The 13,259-nt window shown below is 31.8% G+C and overlaps 2 protein-coding genes across 2 annotated transcripts in view; both read right to left on the bottom strand.

Annotated features, from left to right (window-relative positions):
• LOC108735205 overlaps window positions 1-6,599 on the bottom strand; it is a 69,934-nt gene extending 63,335 nt beyond the window's left edge. The window contains exon 1 of the mRNA XM_025978169.1: window positions 6,536-6,599. The gene's annotated coding sequence lies outside the window, so the exon portion shown is untranslated. The remainder of the gene's footprint in view (window positions 1-6,535) is intronic.
• A 3,669-nt stretch (window positions 6,600-10,268) lies between these two features.
• Window positions 10,269-11,995, bottom strand: LOC112905618 (very-long-chain 3-oxoacyl-CoA reductase-like; the record flags this gene model as incomplete). The annotated part of the gene is made up of 2 exons (XM_025978367.1): window positions 10,269-10,979; window positions 11,866-11,995. Coding segments are annotated over 2 exons (795 nt in total), but the record flags the coding sequence as incomplete, so codon positions are not given.
• Window positions 11,996-13,259: the final 1,264 nt, after the last annotated feature.

Raw genomic sequence — 13,259 nt, 5'->3', positions numbered from 1 at the left:
TAAACGGTTATGAATTCAAAATCTTACTTCAGAGCGTTGCGCATTTGAATTAACAACTAGAATTCATTATTTAAAACCCTGAATGGAAAAAGTACTTGTAGATGTAGTAACTGGCAAACAGCTCTTTAAAAATTAGAGAGCCTTTTCCTTTGCCCCAGTGTTGTCGTTAGGTAAACTTAAAAAGAACGTTGAGTTTTTAGAATAAAATAAAACGCCAGCGTTCCAATATTTCTAGTGATAGTGATAACGATCCTTAATTTTTTATGCCTCGAAAACTACACAAAATATATTCACTATGTTTTGTTCATAAACATAATACAGATTAAATTAACATTTTTGCGCTCCTTCGGGTTTTATAAACTTTTGTGCTTTTTTGGAACTAATATGAACTCGAATGTTACACCGCTTTCAGTTAAATTAATTCCAAAAATTTATGCAGGCAGTTTCTTAAGAAAATTGAAAAGTCATTAATATTCAATAATCTTTTGGTGAGATAGAATATGCAGTTTTTTTTTACATTTTAAATACACAAAATAAAATGCTGAAGAAATTTCTTTAACTTCTTTAGTATTTTACTTCTTATTAAAATTGTTGCGGCTTTATAAACAATGATCTTAAAATTCATTGTCATTTTCATATTCAATTAGAAGTTTAGTTGAATAGAGGAATTGTATCTTTTGGAGTGTTCTCTATCCTAACTGGATATCAATTACTGAACATGTAACAAGAAACTTCGTAGCATTATGTTTTTTTTTTTGTTGTTGTCGGATGCATTACAAAATAGCAACTTTGATAATTACCGAGACTTGTTACTTACGCTGTGTCTTAATTTACAAATTCTTCATTTGTTAGTTGACGTTTCTCTCTAAGCAGATTTTAGATAGTTACGGAAATCTGACAGCTCTAGTTTACAACTTTTAAGTGACGACATTTCAAACTTTACCCGGACCTTTGTATCCTGCTGAAATGCTATTTGTTACGTGTGTGCACACTTTGCTATCTAAACTGCACGAGTTTTGCTATTATTGCACATGTCTAACAGCTTTATAAATCAATCGTGCAACTCTTTTTTCGAACAATTCACCAACTTTCTTTGGACATTGACCATCCCTTAGATTTATTCGCAGCAACTTTACACAAATGTACGTTTCGTTATTTTGTGTGATTACTTTTCAGAATCACTGTATTACTAACATAATAACTTTTTCATCAATTGAATTCCAAAATTTTAAATTCTACTAGGTACAAACAGGCGTAAACACATCAGATTGTAAAAAAATTATGCTTTCTTCCGTAGATAATCCGGAAAAAGCTTAGAATAAATCACTAAATTTGAAAAATATTGCTGATATAGTAAGATTTCTTGCCATTGCAAACTAAATTATTGAGCACAGTATATTATGTAGACCTCTGCACACTGAGAGAACTTCAAGTTTAGAATCCTATGTTAGGTTTTTCCCCGTGCCTTCTCCGTGATAACAAGAAGTGGTTAAATTTTTTAGTTATTGTAATAAATAATGTTAAATTGAAAATAGAAATATGTAATTACTTGGACGTTTTATGTCAGAGCTAAAAAATTAATTATTAGACTTCAAATCAAAATCGTAATTAGCAAGTCTTTAACGGTAGTGCCACCATCAGTGGAAATACAGTACCGTTTCGGTACGGATACGATACTGATGTATAGTGTATGTTAACCTTTAGGTTGCACCGTGTTCATTTTCTAATAGAATTCATGTATGCCCCAAATTGTTACTGATCTGTTACAAGGTGTATCTCTATTAATTTCTTTTTTACTTCTCTTCGCCGATGCTCAAGGTTGAGCGCTCAGTTTACAATAGAAGTTGTAGTGTATGCTTTGAGGCATTATACTTCCTTTCAAAGGGAATTCCCGGAAATAGAGGCGGAGTAGCTATCTGGAGCATGTATTGTTATTGTACAGTTTGTGTTGCTAATAAGTAATAGAATTTATGCACTACTAATTAATTATATCTGCTGGCAAATCTTCTTTGGGCACAACATTAACGCTTTGTACCCACGCGTAGTAATTTTAATAAGTCAAAACGGTTCGAAACAATTGTTTAATTAATTGATTAACGTTTTAATTTCTGCCAAACAAGTCAGAAATCGGAGTTTTTAATTTATATTTAAATATGTTTTGCGCCGATTTCGATTCCGATTGCGATTCTTTTTTTATATTTAATTTGCTCGTTGATTTGTTAAGGTATGTTATTGACTTTTAAAAAAGTCGACCAATTCATAAATCGAAGAATTTTCGCATTGCCGCCGCAGAATTGCGTTCATACAGCTTCTGAAATGAAAGCTGTCACTAACGGCAACCGAACGGCTTGAGAACATTATCGAAAAGTAATTAACAAGAGTAATAAATTAATTTATCGATTACTAAGTTCCTTTCGTAACTGCAATTCGAGATTTGAACAAATCAGAAATACAGGAAACAAATTAATGTTTTCTTATACTGAAAAGTTTGATTTTCACACTTTACACTTAACATAGCCGAATGAAATAGACAGTCAGAGAGAAAAATCTGGGTTAGCAAAGCTGGATTTCGAAGTGCTGAATATGCTCCTTCAAATTCACCGCCGTGTTACATTCAGCCCTTTATTTTGTGGTCGTTTTCAAACGATGAAAGTAATACATGCTCGGAAAAAAAGAAACAAAAAAAACAACTGATTGTTCAACTTTTTCGCCCTAATCAAAACGATTGATTCGTTTGAAACATACATACATACATACATACATACATCTTTTTTTTTACTTAAAATACAAGCTACCTTTATTCAGTCTCGACGTTTCAGCAGTGCAAACCCATATCCACTCTTTTTATTAAAAAAAAAGTAATTTCTTTTTCAAAATCATGGTACCCAAACAGAACAAAAACCGTGTAATAAAACTTATGCCTGCAATTTGAATAAGAAAATTGCAGTTCAAGTCTTTTGTGTCAAAAATAGGCCATTTTCTCCTGTTCTATTTCAGTGAATATATATACCTACCTGATTTGAATTGTCAAAAAACAAATATTCCAATGAAATTCTACTACTGCAACTCAATGCAAATAAAATATATTTAAAAATGTATTTTGGTTAGTGAAATTGAATATCAAGAAATTTTATATCTTAAAAACTATTAGGTAAGTTTGGAATATAAACTTCAACCCAGCAACTACAACCTGCCTATTATGGTCGTCTTAGGTTTTTATTTTTTTGTTTTTTCTAGATAATGTCTTTAAAAATGTGATTTTTTGCATTTAAAAAGGGCAATTCAAAATACCTGTTTCTGTTTTGCATTTAAATACTTTATCGAGAAAAGAATTTTGTATTTCATTTAAAATAGTTTTCCATGAGAAGTATTTTCTACTTCTACAATACTTTTTTGTCTTTATTTTTTTGCTATTATTAACGATCAAACGTTATATAATAATATGAACAAAAGTGGCTCACATTGGCCATTAAAGCTATTAGAGGCTTAAAAGGAGACAAAGGGACATTCTATGGATGCCTTCTATTAATAGCCCAACTAAAGAGTATGCAACAAATTCTGAAATCCTTGGAAATGGATAATATAAAATATTCTGGCTCCACTGAAGATGCCGTCATCAAAGGAACGACAAAACAATCCGGAAAACAATATCGAATCAATGCACGACGACAGTGAAAGCCTGAAAAATTATAGCTAGGATTCCGTTTCTTTCCCTTATTAAATACTTAATGTGTAAAAGATCAGAGCCGAAATGGGGTTGTAAATATTTTTTTGATTTAAAAAGATTGAAGTCGGGTCTACATCAAACAAATTATTTACTACCCTATTTTGGCTCTGACCTTTTACTCTAAAGAAACTATTCTGGCTTCAGTATCATGTCTCTTTTCCAAATCAAAACGGTTGCCAATGGTAAATAAGGGAGCATGTACAGGAACTGAACTGAGAAAAGTAACATAATGATGTGAAAAATATATCGCAATCACTTCAAACAAAAAAAAAGAGAGAAAAAATGAATCTCCAACGTTTTTTAAGAACCAGTGACAGATCGCTTTAAAAGCACTCCATATTTAAAAAACGAATACCAATTCAGAATTAAGCACACAAGATATTTTTTTTTACTTAAATAAATAAGTAAAAATTACGCAGGTACTATAAAAAGATATTTAGGTATTTTTTTAATGGCCAAACAGACACGATACTGATGTGGTGTGGTGTTAATTGACCTTTAGGTTACAGTATAAAAAGCTTATTCAATATCTGCCATTTGTGTATGCTTCTAACTCTGACTGATATCGCTATATATAAATTGTTTTATTTTTCCGAATGTCGGTTTTAATTTTAACGATGTCGAAATGTATGTAGTATGTAGTTCTTTTATTTAAAAAATAAAAATGTTTCTTATTCAAATTCATGGTAAACCGAATAAAAACCGTAATAAAATCTTATGCTTCGGGGTTGAAGAAAATTGCAACTCAAGTCTTTTACAAACAAAGAACGTCTTCTTTTAGTCATGACGGCATGATTAATCGTCTCTGGTCGTTTTCTTTGGGTTCTTTTGTTGTGTTTATAAATCTTTTACATCGTTTTGTTGTGATAGTACAATAGAAAAAACTGTGGAAATTTTGAATGTTCAGATGCAATACGTATATTTAATATACACTGTCATAAAACGAGAAACCTTAAATGGATTCTATTATTAAATATAACAAAAAAGTGAAGATCACAAGAAATTTTTTTTTGAGTAGATAACGTAAAAAAAGCGCTCTAATTATTATTACCTTTTTCTAAGGCCTTCCTACTCTTTTAATTTAATTATGGTATGTTTGCTTCATAAATATGGACATATTACCAAGAATTTTTTTATAAATATTTCACCTACACGGAAAAAATGAAAAAGGAAAATTTACTTCAATATTAAAGCGATATTTGCAATTTATCCCACTATCCCGTTGCTTCGTGAGCGAAAATAATAAAAATTACAATTTGGACCGGAGTTTGTAAAAATAAAATTGCAGCAAAAACAAATTTACTAGGTATTTTGATTGACATTAGAAATTTATTGGTAATAATTAAGAAACTTNGTCAAAATTGTGATTATTACAAATTACCTAATAAATTGTAGTATTTGTACGACAAATTTAGTCATTTACAATCGAAAATTGTAATTTTTGCGTTGTCATAAAAATTTTGTTTTCTCCGTGTAGCTCCACCGTTGTAAGACAATATCCCTTTTAAATGTCCTTTGATTTGAAAAGTTTACCTTTTATTGAAACATCCTCACGCGATTTCTAAGTACCTATAAATATGTGATTCAGATACTTTATTAATCTGTATTTCGTAAGTTTTGGGTAATGTTGCCGTGTCCTTTGCTTAAAGGCAAGCGTTTGCCGATGGCACTTTCAAATCCGAATCATAACTCAACCCGCAGGACAAAACGACAAAACTACCCAGAAACTGATGATGAACCCGTTTCTTGCACATACTATTATTCCTTGTTGAGGGAAATTTTTTTAGAACAAAAATCGCCTCATTATCAGTATCAGGGTAGAAAATTTCTTATGTTGTTGTTAGATATTCGCTGAAGTGTCTCTGACAATTTCGTGGCCATTCTACTTCAGATGGTTTCTAAATTATCGAAGTTTAAAAAGAAGTTTAACTTCGTAATCCGTTACGTAGCGGTAAAGATGCTATCTGACCGGGCAGTAAGAAAAACAGGAAGAAATTCCAACTTTTCCTATACCCGCACCGTAAAACTTTTCTAGACGAAAATGTAGAATGTAAATTTCATCGAAACGCGACAAGCTTCCCCCAAAAATACTGGCACACAACGAAAAAATATCCCTCGATTTAAATAACCAATTCGTTATGCTACAATTTCCTCACTTGATTGAATAACCGATTCTGGAAACGGATTACAAGACACATACATAACAGAATACATTTCACCGACCGAAATGTAATAAGCAATTCAAAATATTTCGCTCGAAAAAATCGTAACCTTTCCAAAATTTCCTTCGGCTATACCGCAATACCGCATAACTTCTCGTACTTATTACATAAAAGTAAAAGTTTATCGCCAGGAATTTTCTTTGATCCATGAACCGCCGCCGTACCCAGAAATTTATTATTTCTCGGTTTTGCCGCCACAACTTCTACAATGTTTAAGATTCCCTTAGAAAATTAACAGTTGTTTTAATATTAAATGCACCCTTGCCGTCCAGTCCAGTAATATAAATGTTAATATAATTTAACACCTAAAATTAAACACTAAATGAAAAAATAAATGAAACATCAAATAAAATTGATTGTTTTTCATCATCAATTACAATTGTTCAAAGTTTACACAACTTTTATTATTGCACGATTGAAATGTACACAAGTCGTACGATACGAAAATTTTCCCACGTTTGTGTGGAAAAGTTAATTTTATTTTCCCCAAATAAAAGCACATAATAATGTACGAAAATGTAATGACAATTGCAACGTATTTGTTATTTAAGAAATAGTTTCTGTCATGCAATGTGCAACTGCTTACCTCGAAAAACAACCCCCGAAGAGTAAACCGCACTAGGCAGAATTGAGGAAACGACTGTATTTGTACGAACAGCGAAAAGTTCACTCCGCCGCAGTATCGAAAACTGAACGGGTGAACTAGCAGCATTAGCTGCGCATGGACGTCGGGTGCCCTCATCTGCACCAACATAAGATCTAGAGGGTGTCTCATTAAACCCTAATCTGGGAAACAAAACGAAAACTAGAAGAAGGCCCAGATAGGCGATAGTTGAATTGTCTTCTCAAAATGCACGTTTTAGTACGCATTAGCAGGAGGTCTATAGGAAAAGCTTCCCTCAGAGGGGAATACCCCACTTTTGATACAAAACTAATATCCTGTGGCATGATTTGAGAAAACAATCCCTTAATTTTTTCATTTTATAAAATAACGTCCAAAACTGGTTCTTTTATTTATAAAAAACGGGAGGTTTCCTGAGGAGCTTTTCTACTCCCTCTCGTCACCCTGTGTGCTACTTATTATATATGCTAATCCCTTCATCATGGTGCGAATTACTAAAGCAACCCTAATTGTCGTAAACTTCCATGACAATTTTAGGCATAATTTTAATATAATAGAAAATGACTTTCGCATAGATTTCCATGCCTTCTAAAGTTTAATAAATCAAAAGTTAAAAATGGAATTCATTCATGCATCTGCATCTGTCCGTCTGTAAAATGATAATAGTATTTTCAGAAAGCGCTCGAAGAAGAAAATTTAACATAGAAATGAATTTTATTGAGCGACACATATAGGTATAGCATCATTTTTATAATATCTAATATTTCTCTCTTTTTGTAATAAATACCAGCAAATTTTAATGCTCACGCCTTAATATTATACAATTGTTTTAAATTTGAATCATATTTACTTGTAATTGCAGTAACGTCTCATACTGTGTATCAAATTTAAAACAATATGTTTGTCAGATATTATTATTAAAATAAGATTAATTCAAAAATAGTTTGCTTCGACCAATTTACGAAAGCCTATAAAAGATTACTAAAGTTTAGAACTATAAGCATCAACCATTTGTATGTATTACAATTTGTGTAAAAGTGAGGAAGAAATAATTTCCTGGATTTTGGAATATTTTTTCCCTAATTCATCGTTTGCGTTTTCAATATTAAAAAGAAACTTGTGTGTTAGACAAATCGATACTGAACATAGAGGAATATTCCAGTAAATACTAAATATTTTTTCTATCTCATTTATTATAGAGCACTTGTTTATTTCGCACTGTATATATTTTAACTAAATTTCATCATTTCAGTCGGAGTTAGGTAATTAACAATGAAAATAGACGAAAATTTCTTTTGTGTTTGTGCCTTTTAGTTCCATATAATTAATTATTCTCTCTGCTTTAAATGAAAATTTTTACAGTTCTTCTTAATTAGGAAAATAACTTTCCTTTCTGGCATTATTTGGATTATTACCAAAAGAATTCTTTAGGACTGTAAATGAATAGCTTATCCTACCTTGAAAAGCATTCCTTTCTTAGTCGTTTTATCCAAATTTGAACCAAAAATAAGTTCAATTTTTGTGGAAGCACTAGGAAGAGTTTTGAAAATGTAATTAATATCTTTTATATATTTGACTGATTTGTTTGTTTATTTTATTAATTATCCAAAAATCATCTATTCACATTTATGCTTTTTATTTTATTTTTACGGTAACGCTGTGATAATTTTATAGAGTCGAAATTTGGTCAAGTCAAAATTAACTTATTTTGGTAGCTGGTTGAAAAACGTAAACATGGAAGCAACCTTTTGTCGCGGAAGTTTCTAATTGCGAAGCATCTTTTTAATTACCTTTTCTGACCTGCTCGCTAAGCCGTAACCACTTTTGAAAATGATTAAGCTCGCGCTAAATGGAAATTGTTCAAAGAAAAGTTCTAATCTTTCACGACCACGGTTCTTTACTAAAGGCTTCAATAGATGAATTTTCAACATTACCGTAATCTGTAAATGCCTCCCCTATACTGACTTCTTACTTTTACAAACTTAGAAATGCAGCAGCTAATTTAATTTTCCAAAGATATTCTTCTTCATTTCCAATAAGACTTTATCTGTTAATATAGATATAGAATATGCTGAACGTATTAGGTGCATCGGTTCAAAATTCAAAATTACTTCATTAACATTTGTAAGGATTCTGAGGCTTTATGCTCTAGTCCAAGTTTTTCTTGAGTTCAGTTAGGTAAATGATACTGCAAACGGTCTTTCACTTATCTTCTGTTAACTGTGGTTTTCCGCCCTATTCTCCAACTTTGCATCACAGTGTATGTTGGAAGGACTGCCCGCCTACCAGCCAGCATTAACTGAATTAAAATGAATTACCTTAAATTAAGGAAATTTAAGACGAACATCAAGGAATTTTCGGTACAGTCGTGTTATTGCAAAAGTGTAAGTAAGTTGGAACATAAACTCTCTCTCTGTAACGAAACTCAAGGGACCAAGCATTTTCTACCGTTACGTAAAGTTTCCATTATACTTACCGAGATTATGAAAAAAAAAACAACAGAATTTTACAAATGAAACTTTTTAATGCGTGGCAGTGAAACAAAATTATAATGATGGAATGAGTTGGGAACGTCCCTTGACATTACTTTCTCTTTCGTTTTGTTGTCACATTTATTAAAGAAACTTTTTCATCCAAACACAGTTCTTCTTTTACTACTACGGACATTTTATATGCATGTTCTGTGTTGAAATAGGTCGTAGTGTGTAGCATGGGATAGTTTTTAGACTTTGTTTGAAAAAACTTTTTTTAACAGACTTAATTTTATTAAACTACAATCTTCTATAACTCGAAGTCTTTTCTAACACGAACATTTTTTTTTTTGAAATTTGTGTTAAAGGAAGTATAGAAAAAATGTAAAACAGTAGTATGCCAGGGAAACAAAAAAATATTCGTGTTACAAAAAACTTCTAGTTATAGGTAGATGTTCGCGGTTGTAATTTATTAAAATTTAATCGATTTTTTTCAATTGTATCTCTTTTGTGACCACCCTGCAATTAATTGATATCAAAATTGTTTAATAAGTATAATTGATTCTGTGTATCACTAGAACGACGTCGCTTGTTAGACTTTTAATTCTCCCGGCACCTCCACCATAAATTATATTCGCAGTATAACTTTATTTTAAATCACACTCAAAAGTGGATGATGATGATAATAATATATACATATAATGGCTTTATCATACGAAGTGATGGTAACCATCCTTCATAACTTAGTAAAACGGTTCACATGAAATGTTTTAATCAAGTAAAGTGGAAATACAGTACTAGGTCTCCATTTCTCCGTGTTTACAAATGGATTCGTAAACATTGTACTTGGTTAATTTAAATATTTATGTTAAATTAAATGTTTTACAAAACCGCCCGGTTATGAAAGCAATTAAAATTCAAATTAAATATGTACGTATAGAACATAAAATTCATTTAATTTAATGTATTGCATCGTACTCTAATGTTTTACTTTAATTTCACGTAATTATGGTTAACAATTTGTACATGAATAGGGGTGTTTTCAGATTCATCCTGGGTAGGCGGGCTGGTCTCAATTTCCAATCGATGCATCACTTTTTCACCTTTTTATATATATACCTCCAAACTTTATTTCTACCAAAGAATACTATCTCCTGTTACGTTTTGAAATTTGTTTTTACAACGAGGGTTTTTCTTTTTTTTTTTTAATAAAAAGCATAAACATAAATAACTAACAAATTGTTTATTAAAAATTATATCATTATTACAAGTTTAATAAATATTTCGGCGTTTCGCACGGTTTCGAATATTCTCCATAGTTCGTATAATGAACCACTTGGCAAGTTTTGGCGATAAGGCGTAGAGGGTATGAACAACCCCTACGAGGAGCGTGTGTGGGAAATAGCCGGTGGTGTTGTCTTGTACACCTACAGTTCTGAGAGCGCTCGTGACATATTTCTTCGGACTAGGAGCCATCCACGTAGACGATCGTATTTTTGACATTTTTGTTGCCACATAACCGGGTAAAGTACATTGAACAGTTATGCCATGTTTTGCATACTCGGCTCCTAGGTCGGCCGAAAATTTTTGAACGTATGCCTTAGTAGCGGCGTAGACGGTGAGTAAAGGACTTGGAATTTGAGCTGCAGTTGACGATATATTGATAACAACCCCTCGACCTCTTTCCACCATTCCCGGCATCACGATTTTGCACATGTTCGTTACCGATAAAATGTTGCAATTTATAATTTCTGGATACGTTTTATCCCTGTCCTTAAGCTCGAGGAAGTAGTCAGGATAGGGATAACTCATTCCAACATTATTCACTAAAGTTCCGATCTCCAAACCCACCAATTGCTTTTCTATAACATGGTAAATTTCTACTGGTTCTGTAAAATCCACTGCAATCACTTTCGTTTGAACAGTGTACTCTTTTTCTAAAAAGAAATGAAAACAAAATAATTTTTGCTCGATTTTCAAATGTTTAAAAAAGGCTAGTTTCAATAGTAATTCAAGTTTAAAGTCCCTTGTATCAGAAATAGGTAAAACCTGGTAAGTCGACATTGAAATAATTTTGTTTCTAAAAGTTTGATACGGGACTATTTTCCGTAAGGATCTAGCGGGGTCCTTTATATCTGCCGAATATTAGCTTTTAAATACACAGAAAACTATAAATGAAGTTATGTCTTTTTAAACTTTCGCGACCGTTGTGTTGTTAAGAAATAGTCCGGCCAAATTGTGAAAAATAGTAAAATAAACAACTTAATAAAAGTTTATAAAAATGCCTAGAAATGTTAAGATGAATTCAGTGTGTTAAATATTTCTTTCTAGGAGCAAAATTATTAAAATTTTAACTCCGTCAGAAACCACTGTTGTCAATGATTTTGATTATTGACCAGTATGAAGTTAGAAATTTCAACCGGACTGCCTTAGTTAAAAACAAGAATTATCGAGTATTAAACTGTGTCGATTATTATTAAAGCTACTTGTTTCGCTAATAACGCCGATATGAAACTTTCAAGTGTATATATCGCAGAAGGCAAAAATACCTATAACTACCAAAACATAATCGATGGGATACACTGTTTAGAACTCGAGAGCTTCTGTAAATGAAGTGAAACACTCATTGGTAATTTCGTTACATAATTCTAGTAGTGTAGTTCGTCATTATTATCAACCAGAAAGTTATAGCACCGAAGGATAACCTAAAGTTGATAAACTTTGAAGTACTTGAACAGATATAATCAGTTAATTCTCCCTAATCAGGAACATAGTTGCTGTAGGTACATAAGCAAGTTAGTCACTGAAAAGCGAATTCATTACCTATTTCTGAGGCAACTGCCTCTAATTTAGACTGCGTCCTGCTAATGAGGACAATGTTTAATCCTTTTTTGGCAAGATTTTCCGCATAAGCCTTCCCAAGTCCATCCGTAGCTCCTGTAACGACTAAAAGAAAACGTTATTACCATCACGTTCAACATTTAACTCGTCAAACTTTACGTCAATAAAGAAAACTTTGCGTTCATAGTAGGTAGTTCGATATTCCAACTGGTGCAATTCTCTGTTTGCAACAGTTTGAGATTTATTTGCATCTCAACTAGCAAAACAAGTGGTTTGACCCTACACTCAATTAGAACGTTAATAGAGATCAGCAATTTAGTATGTTCTGCAACAGCCAAAAGCATTAGCCAACTAAGTTAGCTAAATTGCTAAACCAGTAAAATGAATTTGAAAAGTTAGTAAACGTTCTCATACAAGGCTTATTCCTAAAATCGTTTGTCTAACTTAAACTTAATCGGTCAGTTAATTTTCGAATCAATGATGCTCGTAAAATTCAACTTATAATACACTTTCTGAACTGAATATTGTACTAAATGTTTTTTTTTTTTCTTTTTAGGCGAATTCGTGAGACAAATTAGTGTTAGTCGGTGGTGATTAGTGTTCGCGAAGATTGCGAGGAAATCCAGGAATAAAAGGTAGGATTGCACTTATTTCTGCATCTTTTTGCGCTTCTTCTAGCTTGAATGCTGTGAAATCTAAAATCGCTAACGTATGGTACCTACTTTCATTTTATGCTATTCTATTAGTTATAGAAAGTTTAGAGGAAATGTTTATTGAACAACAGTCGACCTATCTGGTTTAAACAAAATTTAGTTAATCAAAAGAAAATGTATGATTTAAAAAATTTAGGTACAAGAATATTAAGCGTAATATATGTCAATAACCGTACCGTAGCAGCCTATTGTTTAACGTTTTAATTAATTATAAATTCATTCGTGGTATTGTTTTAAAAAGACAATTGGAACACTTATGTTACGAGGTTACTTTACAAAATCGTCAAATGAAAAATTAAATAATAAATCCAACGAAGTATTAAGTAATCTAGAGTAGGTCATCGAAAAATGCTTGGACTGCTTTTTTCTAACTTCCTTACTTTATATTTTTGAATATACAAGCAATGTTTAAATAACGCCAGACTAGCACACGTTGTTAAAAAATAATGGTTTTAGATTTCAAAGAACTAAAAAACAATTGTTTTTATAAACAATGTTGCGATAAATATATTCTAAATATTTTAAATTTAACTACATCATCATAATGTCGTCAGTCCCAAGATTGTTTGGACAGGTACTTCCACTGTTTCCTATCCTGGGCTAATCTTCGCATTCCCCTAAAACTAGACAAACCAAATCCTCAACTATTTGCGAACAGTAATC

Source organism: Agrilus planipennis, unplaced genomic scaffold, assembly GCF_000699045.2.
Source record: "Agrilus planipennis isolate EAB-ADULT unplaced genomic scaffold, Apla_2.0 scaffold15, whole genome shotgun sequence".
Classification (NCBI taxonomy): Eukaryota; Metazoa; Arthropoda; class Insecta; order Coleoptera; family Buprestidae; genus Agrilus; species Agrilus planipennis.
This window is presented reverse-complemented; position numbering and strand designations above follow the sequence as displayed.